Source organism: Raphanus sativus, chromosome 4 (assembly GCF_000801105.2).
Source record: "Raphanus sativus cultivar WK10039 chromosome 4, ASM80110v3, whole genome shotgun sequence".
NCBI lineage: Eukaryota > Viridiplantae > Streptophyta > Magnoliopsida > Brassicales > Brassicaceae > Raphanus > Raphanus sativus.
In genome coordinates, this window is record NC_079514.1 from 29,199,914 (window position 1) to 29,211,036 (window position 11,123).

The 11,123-nt window shown below is 29.7% G+C and overlaps 1 protein-coding gene across 1 annotated transcript; it reads right to left on the bottom strand.

The window, feature by feature from the left end:
* Window positions 1-9,378: 9,378 nt before the first annotated feature.
* On the bottom strand, window positions 9,379-10,700 carry LOC108853486 (nuclear transcription factor Y subunit C-10). The gene is made up of 6 exons (XM_057008182.1): window positions 10,566-10,700; window positions 10,397-10,475; window positions 10,246-10,310; window positions 9,962-10,165; window positions 9,748-9,819; window positions 9,379-9,453 (listed from the first exon to the last, which is right to left on the bottom strand). Exons 1-6 carry the CDS (start codon window positions 10,698-10,700, stop codon window positions 9,379-9,381), a joined length of 630 nt encoding a protein of 209 aa, XP_056864162.1.
* Between the last annotated feature and the right edge of the window lie 423 nt (window positions 10,701-11,123).

Genomic DNA, 11,123 nt, shown 5'->3' on the forward strand with positions numbered 1-11,123 from the left:
CAGCCGTAAGAAGAGGTAATACAAAGTGTGTAACTATAAAAACGAGTCAAAGTGGATTGTCCAACCACTAGCACTTCCGCGTAATAATCTACAAGAGGCGATCCTATTACCGGAATAGCGTCAGGTTACACCTGTTACAATTTTTGACTGCCCAATAGCCAATTTGATCCCAAGGTAAAGAATAACCTGTTACACCAAAAGATGCGGTCAATACACCCAGAACCACACCAGTAACCCAAGTTAATTCGCGGATGTTTTTTAAAACCACCGGTGAGGTATACACGAAAATACGTGCAGGATCATCATTAGGACCATCATACTTGCCGACCATCGATGAACTGATCGGATTAACCAACCAAAGTTAGCTTCAGTCATTATATATTGAACAGAAGCAAAAGCCTCAGTAACAGTTGGACGGTAATAAAAAGTCATAGCAAATCCCGTAGCTACTTGTACTAAAAAAACAAGTAAGGGTAATTCCTCCTAGACAATAAAATATGTTGACATGCGGAGGAACATATTTACTAGTTATATTGTCTGCAATCACTTGAATCTCAGACGTTCTTCGAACCAATCATAAACTTTATTGAGATAGGTAAACCAAGGTTACTCCCCCCTCAAGAACTGTATATGAGAATTTCATCTCGTACAGCTCAAACAAAAAAAAGACCCAAATACTGATTGAAACGGATATGTAATATAAAGTTTTAAACTTCTCTCTCATTCAATATTATTAAAAATATGAAAGAGTCAAAATGCGAAAGCTCTTCTTTGTGGTTTAAATGCCAAAAACTCAAGTCAGCTCATACGTCTTTATGTTGTGTTGATCGTTACAGGCCTCTTGAATCTTCTAGATTACCTATCGTTATTGTCTTTTTTATTTGGTATTTGTATGGAATGGGAATACGTATTTCTTCTTGTTTTCTTTATTATTGATAGGAATTTTCTTGTTAAGACCCCTACTTATTAATTGAAACCTCAGATTCATACGAGAACCACGATAATTCAATGAAACCTTCAAAGTCCAAAGTTCACTGAGTGAGAACCATTGGATCATCACTTATTCAATAAAAAAAAGAGCTATAAATGATTAAAAACATAAAAACAAAGAAGCGTTTGTCCTTGATCTAAATAAGAGTTTAAAAGCAGAAAAAAAGTTGTGATTTATGAAAATTTATAAGATAGAACGGAAAGAAGTCCGGCTACGAGGTCTAAGCGTTAAGTATGAATCATATTTCGAAAACTTTGTGATCTATTTGATCTATTTCGTGCTCCAGATACTCGAATGAATATCCGACGAAGTAAAACCATCTTTGATAAAGATGACAGACCCCCTTCTCTGTACTATCCATAGGGTCAATTCTAACAAGTCACACACTCATATTCCGGAAAATACAATGCAGAAAAAAAAAATTTCGGCGGGTCGAACTACCAAAGGAGAACAGGCTAAAAAATTTTAGACCTACATACTTTACTTTTTTGTATCGAACAAAAAGCTAGGACTTCAAGATTCTTCTCAGTCTAATTCACTGAAATTCCATCCAGTAGAACAGAAGAATTATAAATCTCCAAAATAATAGATAGGAATACCCGCAAATAGCGCCATTGCAACACCCATCAAAGGGGTCGTTCCCCATCCAGGAGCTACTTTACCATATTCAGAATTCAACGGTTTCAATAACTTCCCTACAGTAGTGCTTCTTGGACCAGATCTAGAACTATCTTCAACAGTTTGTGTAGCCATAAATCTTATTTTGTATTCATTACGATATGTTGACTTTGTATACCATTCCGTTGTAAATAAACGATCTTAGCATAGATCCATTGTGGTCTTTCAATTCTATAATAATGGAAACAGCAACTCTAGTCGCCATCTTTTATATCTGGGTTACTTGTAAGTTTTACTGGTATGCTCTATATACTGCCTTTGGGCAACCCTCTCAACAACTAAGAGATCCATTCGAGGAACACGGGGACTAGTGTAACGTAATCAGCCTCCAACTATTTGGAGGCTGATTACGTCAATGAAAAGAATGAAAAATTATTTCATTTTTTAGTTGAAATTGTAGGCGGTTCCCGAAAAAAAAATAAGCGAAAAAAATGATCCCTAAAGTCGATACTAAGAGAAATGTATAAACCAATGCTTCCATAAATTTGATCGTGATTTACAATATAGCTTTCATACCTGTTTATGTTTACTGAGGAGTATGAAAGCTATAATTGTAAACCACGATCAAGATAAAGAAGGTCAAGATCATGTGGAGTTAGATGAATCTTTGCTTGACTAGATTCGTTTATGTTTTTGGGTCGAACTGTGCTCGAAAGATATCACGGTTCACTCTTCTACCATTTTGGGTATTTCAGATCATAAAGAATGGCGCAAAAGAGAAAACAGGAAGCCCATGTCTTTAAAAGCTTGGTCCTCAACGTTTAAGGTGAATATAGTAATTACTCGATAGCATACGGACAAATATTAGACAAGTTGCTTATTTATTCTTAAGAAACATATGCATTACGTGAACATTTCAGTTATTATATATAATGTTTTCTCTTTTTATATAGGACACTAGATTTTGACCCGCGCTTTGGAAGCGCGGAATATTTTACGATGAAAAAATTCACTAATAACTTAACAAAATATTTTTGGTAATTTTTAAAAGAGTGTGTATTTAAAATATTTTTTCATTTTAAATCAGTGTTTTTAAATTCAACCCGATTGTGATTATTACCGGTTAATCCGGAGATCTGACAATTCAATTTAGGTTTTTAAAATATTCATATTAAAAAATCACTAAAACCCGAGACTAAATCGATTGAACTGATGGATGACCGATATGTAATCTAACTAAATTGTAAAGTTTTCATATTTTGTAGTCTTATAATCCAAATTTTAAAGTTCATTATTTTGCAATTATGAAATTTTAACGTTTCTACAAAATTTTAAAGAGAAAATGATAGATATAAAATAACTAAGATTAATTATTGTTATTGTTGGAAACATTGATAGTAGTAAAAAAATATATTGTTTAGAAACATTGATAGTAGTATAAAGAAAATAAATATATTGTTTGGAAACATAGATAGTAGTATAAAGAAAGAAACATTAGTGATTTAATGTAAGTTTAACTATAAAGTATAAATGTGTATTTAATTTAAAAACTTACAAAATAAATGTTAGGTCCAAGAGAATGTTTCTGTTTTAATAAGATAGATTGGGTCGTGTGTCTAGTTTTTTATATTTGTGTAAATGGGTCGGTCCACGTTTCAATTTGCACCTTGCATACCTATTGGAGAGATGAAATTGTGGACACTTTTTGGATTGAACTGTGCTCGAAGATATTACGGTCACTTCTACCATTTTTGGCTATTCAGAAAAGATGATGGAAAACTTTGTACCATTGATAAAGATCATCATAAAGGAATGGCGCAGAAGAGAAAACAGGAAGCCATGTCTTTAAAAGCTTGGTCCTCAACATTTAAGGTGAATATAGTAATTTTCTCGATAGGATACTGACAAATATTAGACAAGTTGCGTTGTTTATTCTTAAAAAACATATGCATGATGTGAACATTTCAGTTATTATATAATGTTCTCTTTTTGACAATAGGACACATTGGACAGAATATATTTGTACCTTGTAACATGCGAAATGGCCTAGCCATTGGATGCAACATAATACCAAACGCATCAACATGCGCGCATATGTGACATGTGAATAATGTGAACAAATCTTGATGTTAACAACGGAGATTTCGTACTCTCTATGGATCCAGATAGAATAGTCCCAAACGAATCGTATGTGTATGGTAGATATATTTTGAGACGAAGAAATAAACGCATCGTATGTGTATGGTAGATACTATACTGAGATAGAGCTGTCGAATGCCCGTCCATAGTCTTATTGGACCATTTCAATTATGAACATTATCGGGGTGGTTTATATTGGACAATGGTCCAAAGTCCAAACAAATACCCATTATGTTTATCAATTATTTTATTTCTTAAAAATTTTGAAAATACATTTTCTCTTCAAAATTACAAAACTATTTTTTTCTCGCCAAACTATAGAACTATATTTTCTGCAAGAATCGTAAAATTACGTTTCTCCACCAAATAAAAAAAATTACGTTTTCGTGCAAAAAATCAAGAAATCATGGTTTTCCGCCAAAACTGACAAATCATGTTTTCCCGCCAAAATCGGAAATCACGGTTCCTGCCAAAAAACGAGAAAATCATGTTGTTCCGCCAAAACCGAGAAATCATGTTTTCCCACAAAACTGAGAAATCATGTTTTTCAGCCAAAACCGAGAAACCACGTTTCCGCCAAAATTAGAAAAACCAGTTTCCTACTAAACCGAGAAATCTCATGTTTTCCGCCAAAACCGAGAAAATCATATTTTCCCGTAAAAATCGAGAAATTACGTTTTTCCGTCAAAACCGAGAATCACATTTCACCGCCAAACTGGAAAAATCAGGTTTTTCCCGCCCAAAATTGAGAAATTAAGTTTTCCGCCAAAACAGAGAAGTTACATTTTCCCGCCAAAACTAAAAAATCACGTTTCCCACCAAAACTGAAAATCACGTTTTTCCGCCAAAACAGAGAAATAAAGTTTTCCGCCAAAACCGAAAAATCATGTTTTCCGCCAAATCGAGATATTGTGTGTTTCCGCCAAAAATTGAAATACATGTTTTCCCTCCAAAACTGAGAAATTAAGTTTATATGCCAAAACCGAATATTATATTTTTTTTCATGTCAAAATCGTAATTTATGTTTTCCATCAAAAATTGTAAAATTACGTTTTTCCGCCAAAACTGTAAAATTACGTTTTCCTGCCAAAACCTTAAAATTTTGTTTTCCTGATAAACCGTAAAATTTACGTTTTCTCGCAACCCGTAAAATTACATTTTCCGATAGAACCAATATAATTACGTTTTCTATTAAATCGTAAAGTTTTGATTTTTTTGTTATATTTGTGTTTTTTCAATAATTTGAAAACTATAATTTTAGGTTAAGTTGCACGGAAGCTTTCATCGGAGGTCCTCTTCCCACTTGGAATCAGAATCGGAACCTTGTGGAAGCTTACGGAATCTCGCTTCCAAAATATTTTCCAAAATATTCTTTTTAAAAAACACGTTGGAAGCTTACGATTCCGTTTTGGAATTACGCTTCCGCTTTTTTTTTTAAAAACCCATTGTCATAATTCATAAAAATATAAAATCATAGTTTTAGTTTATATAAAATCCAAATTTTAATAGTAATGAGTTAAAGAGAATAGAAGATATACAAATATTAAAATAACACTATATTTTTTTATGCATGAAGTTTTTATTAAAGATATATCACATATTCAATATATTATGTCAATAAATTTTGAAGTTTTAAAATTAACTAATATAATAATATTATTTAAACTTAACTTCTGTTGTATTTTTTATAGTTTTAATATGAAACTAGATTTGGACCCGTGCGTTGCACGGATTTTATTTAATCTTTTAGTTTCAAGAACATGTAAAAAGAATGAAAATATTTTTTCCACATTAGTTCTTCGATTTTTTCAGTATTATTGGTTATGTTTCGTAATAATATTTTTTTTACATAAATTTTGATTGATATTTCTATTTTAGTAATCATGGTGTTCCAAATAGTGTATTATATTTTTACTTTTAATAAATACTTCATTTTTAATTATTTTTTTTTTAAATATTAGTCTTATTTAATTGAAACAAATAGAACTGTGAACTCTCTATATCGTTGTAGAACTGGTGAACTCTCTATATTATTATTGCTTAAAATTACACAACACCAATCAATATGTATTATTGATAGTTAGCTAAATATCAAATATATTGCTAGAGAAAACATCAAATGTGTTTATTTAGCATCCATGATGTGACTTTAACCTCTTCTTTATATATCATATATTATTAAAACTTTTTTGATATATAATATTTTGTAATACACTATTGTCGTTATGTTTTAAAAGTCTGAAGCTTTGTAGTTGTATTGACTCTCGACAGTGTGATGTATAATTTTAATACTAGACTTGGGATGTATAGACCAAACTTTAAGCTTTGACTTTAACTCTATAGGAAACTACATCATTTCAGTTTGAAAAGATATCTTGCATCTGTTGGTATGAGACGTATTCTAGGAATAAAATCTGTTTTTTCTAGATAACTTCGACTTAGGATTTCTTCTTCAATAATCATGTTATCTAGGTCGAGTTATTAGTAATATTGTCTATTGTAAAGTTCTTCTCTTTGATTTAAATTCCTTAGTAGCATGATCTACAACTTTGATTACAAAGTTTTCTCTATATTTAAATTCTTTAGTAGCATGATATAATCATAACCAATTTATATATCGATAAAAGCAAACACACATAAACATAATCACACATAAACATAATGTCCACATTAACTTACGTACAGCAACATGTACACACGCCTAAGTATAATTGTGGAAATAATTAATCTACGACATCATGACAATTATATATTTAATAAAAGATCAACATCAGTTTAATATGAAAATTAGGATATCTAGTTATGTGAAAATTAGGATATCTAATTATTTCATCAACATGAGATACTCCAAAAAGAGAATAAAAACGTAAAGATGTGAAAGAGCATGCAGAATAACTCGTTTGATATTATGTTTGGTGTCAAACTATGAGAAGTTACAAAATATGAAAAAGCCTAATCACAGATATAGATGTGAATAATTCTAGTTCCTTTTGGTTTATGAAAGTTATAGTTCATAAGAAAATTAACTATTTAAATAGGAAAAGTTGATTATACATAAGAAAATTGAAATAATTATTCTAAAATCTTTTTTTTTATTAGGATTTGAAGAAAGGAAAACTACTATTAAACACTCTTCTACAATTTTCTTATGTTTAAGATTTTAGAAAAGGACAATTACTATCAAATAAATTTTTACAATTATATTTTCTTTAGATTTTAGAAAACGAAATTAGTATTAAATACATTTTTGACAAATATTTTTTTTTAAATTTAAAGAAATTAGAGAAAGATACAATTAAATAATTTAAAAATTACTTTTAAAAAAACTGTTTCATCATCTTATTATATATTTTACTAATCATGATAAATTTTAACATATGAAAAAATTTTAAAAGGAAGATTACTATTAAATAATATTTCACAATTATCTTTTCTTTAGGATTTTAAAAAAGGAAAAAATTAGTACTAAATAAATTATCTGACAAATCTTTTTTTTCTTGAGGATTTTAAAAATAAATCTTAAAAACAAATTACTATTAAATAACTTAATATAATTTTTAATATAAAATAGTTTTGAAAATAATTTTTGAAAAATAGTTTTTATTTTTTATTTTTTCTTATTATATATATTTTTGATCATGACATAATATCACAATATTAAAAATAACATTACTATCAAAAAACTTTTGCAATTTTTTTTTAAGATTTTAAAAATGGAAAATTACTATTTAATGATATATGTAATTAATTTTTAACAAAATAATTTTATAACTATTATATTGTCTAACTCATAACAATCTTAAATATATAACAATCATTTGAATATGATGCATGATACATTCCAGTTGCAAAGTCATCGTAATGTTTTTGGATCTCCAAATCTTATATATTCTACAACTTTATGTGCAGTTGAAAAATATTAAATAATTAAAAATGCTGATAGAATTACATATGAAATTATAATATTAACTTCTCAATACCTATTCAGCATCTTCTTCGTGTTAGTCATCTTTTCAGCCTCTTTTTCTAATAATCTTTTCCTTCTCTCTTAAAACATTTAACATGCATGTTCCTTCTTTCACCATGTTTCTTTAATATATTCCGTTAGATATCCAAAGTTTGTATATTCAACTACCCCCATATGTGTTCTTCGGTCTATATCACAATAATCACACATTTATGTCGTAATTCCTTATATAATTACTTTAACACACTATTTTATTTAAACACGTAACATTTTTCTATTGAAAATTCCTCATTGTTTTCTAAATTTTCTAAGTTTATTGCCATCATATGTTTCTCGGTTGATTTTCATCTTGTCCTTTCCCGAAACTATTTTTGGGCCATTCTGTAAAATTGGATAGTTTTCTCTCACATAATACAAACTAGGAATTTCTCTGTGATTTCGCGGAAGTAACATTATACAGAGAAATATATATTATGTTTATAATATTACAATCACTGAAAAATAATGAAAGATATTAAAATTTACTTTTTAACTTTGAATTGTTTGATTATCAAAAATTCAACATATATTTTTAGAAGATCTTAGATAGTTCAACAATATAAATATAAGTCACTAAAAATCTTTCTATGAAAACCATATTATAATCTTTCTCTTACTCTACCTTTCATAGAGGAAAAAAAGATTTTATTTTGTGTAGTTCCAAGATGATGGTCAAGGTTTCTATATATTTTGCAATCACTAAAATATATTTTTCATATAGTTTCTATTATTAAAAAAAATAAAATCACATATTTATTTTATAATATTTTATAAAATCTCACTATGTGCAAGACATACATTATTAAAGAAGAACAGTCTGACACCGCCTAAGGCACCGATCTTCAACTTATATATTATATATATATATATATATTATTATATCAACATTTATTCTAAATTTAGTTATAACAAATCATATTTTCAGAATGTTTTTAATATAATCTTCTTATAACTTATCAAATGCTACAATGCTAATTAGATATAACTGATAATATTTAATGTAGGAAAACCGATCACTGACGACACAATTTCGTAAAATATGATTTGTTAATGAAGAGTAATGATAGCTTTTTGTTCAAGTTTTTTTTGTCACAGAAGTTCTTTATTGTGGTTTTCCTTATAAACAAGCCAAACGAAACAAAATTATTAATGGTATAATACATATTATTTTTTTTATCAAAGACATATTAACCATTATACTATTATTAATATACACATAGTTTAGTGACTCAGCTTATTTAAACCATTATTGTTTTTATGATTTTTTACTGAGGTACTATTCGGGAACATAGTGCTGGATGATCTTCTTCCATTTTTTTTACTTCTTCAGCTAAGTATATTTTGCTGAGTAGCTTCATCAGAATCATGTTCACTGAAAAACCAAAAAAAAAAAAAACAATAGGTGTATGCATCAAATATTCAGCTGTAACAATTAAATTCTTCAATATTCTTTGCTATAGTCTAAAGGTTCATTAGCTATGTTTTTCATTCATTAAAGAAAATCCCAAAAGAAACCAACAGTAACAGTTAACAGCTCTAAAACTTTGTTTTTCATTCATTAAAGAAACTTCCAAAAGAAACCAATAGTATCAGTTAACAGCTCTAAAACAACATAATATCAAACTTAAAACACTCGATGATCAAAATACAGCAACTCGCAAATGGATATGCTTAGATACTTCATATCAGTTGCTCTTCTCTATGCACAAACACAATATGTTCATAAATTGTGCATCAGTCATTAGTTTATAGATATAATATTGGTTTGTCTCAATTTACAATGTATGCACAAGCAGAATCCTATGAATTAGTGCAGTTGTTGTGTGATTACAAGTTACATAAGAATACCAGGAGATAGAGTTGAGATCAAAATTTTTATGATTGCTAGATGGCTTGGCTATCAGAGTCTCCTGCACTGGGTAGAAATTTTACTTAGTACTACTTTAAAATGTTTGGTTTAAGGTAATATCAATGAAACTGTATACTAATTTACCTGCTCAATCTGGTTCATATCGATTGCAACATTCATGTCTGGCAAAATCATTTTAACAGGAGGCAACACTCTCTCAGGCTCTGCATGTTCTAGCACACCCTGAATAGAGAAAATTAGCACAAAAATTATTCCTTTACGAATGCAATTTTCAGTCAAATATAAATACAATATTGGGTGATTGTTTTTTTCTAATTCACCATGTAAGATTGCTAACCTGATGGGTGGCACAATATGGTCCAAAAGGAACAAGATCAGTCAGGAAATAATGAGTTTCTGAATTCTTTACGGCATGGAAGACATCACAATGCTGTATTGTCTGACGAGTGCATGATTGAGTGTGCATCCAAGCTCGTAATGTTAGCTCTAGAATTAAGTATTCACATGCTTTTGAAAACAGTGCAGGCGCATCCCTGCTTATCTGAAAACTCACATTTATCAGATCCATTAAAAAAAATTAATTACCAATTTTTTTAACGAAACTCATTCATGTTATCATACCCTGACTTTAGGATCAGATTTCAAAATCTTTTTGACTCTAGATAGTGGCAAACAGCAGGTGAATCCTGTGAGTCAACAGAACAAGTCAAGGTACTCAGTAGTCACCATAACGTTTTTTAGCTTCTCTGGATATGTCATGATTATTAGTCACCTGTGGAGTATTGAAGCTGATCCCACTGATTATTCCAAAATACCTTTAGAACAGCTTCTAGTGACGAAAGTGCCTCAGTCTATCCATTTCAAAACCAAAACATTTAAAGACACGGAAATCAAATTAATTCAAGAGAAAACAACGGAGAACAAGGACATAATGAGCTTACATTGCTTGTTGAGGTATGATAAGGCAGTTCCATCATGCTATGTGAATATGGCGCAACAGGTTCCATCCTGATGCGAAATGCTTTGACAGATGCATTTGGTAACTGGGATGAGCTTGCAACTATTGACCTCTTCATTTTATACTTCACAACAGATTATGAGAAACGGGTGAAGATGTAGAGAATGAAGAGAGCATGGTCTTATATACCGAGCTTCAATAGTAACGTAACGAGTATCATTTAAGACACAATCAATGACAAAGAGATTCTCTTTAAAATGAGGAACACCTTTTGGTACAAATATGAAAACATTAAATGCTGAAACTTCAGTAAGGATTTACCTCGTGGAGTTCGTGACACTTACATAAGAAATAACCATTCGAAGGCCTTTTTGGTGAAAGCCACGCGCGCATGTCATGATACATGATAGTACCCCTTCTATTTCAGTTTATATCTTAGAATTCACATTATTTACAAAAATTAAGAAAATAACCATTTGATCAATTCTATCTTAATTTGATTACTGAAATCCAATAGTATTCATTATCTTAATTTGTATGG

Coding starts and splice junctions, on each gene's coding strand:
- LOC108853486 (XM_057008182.1), bottom strand. CDS start 10,700: ATGAAGAGGTCAATAGTTGCAAGCTCATCCCAGTTACCAAATGCATCT. Junction 10,311..10,396: donor TCAGCTTCAATACTCCACAG/GTGACTAATAAT, acceptor GTTGACTCACAG/GATTCACCTGCTGTTTGCCA. Junction 9,454..9,747: donor ATATGAACCAGATTGAGCAG/GTAAATTAGTAT, acceptor GTTTGTGCATAG/AGAAGAGCAACTGATATGAA.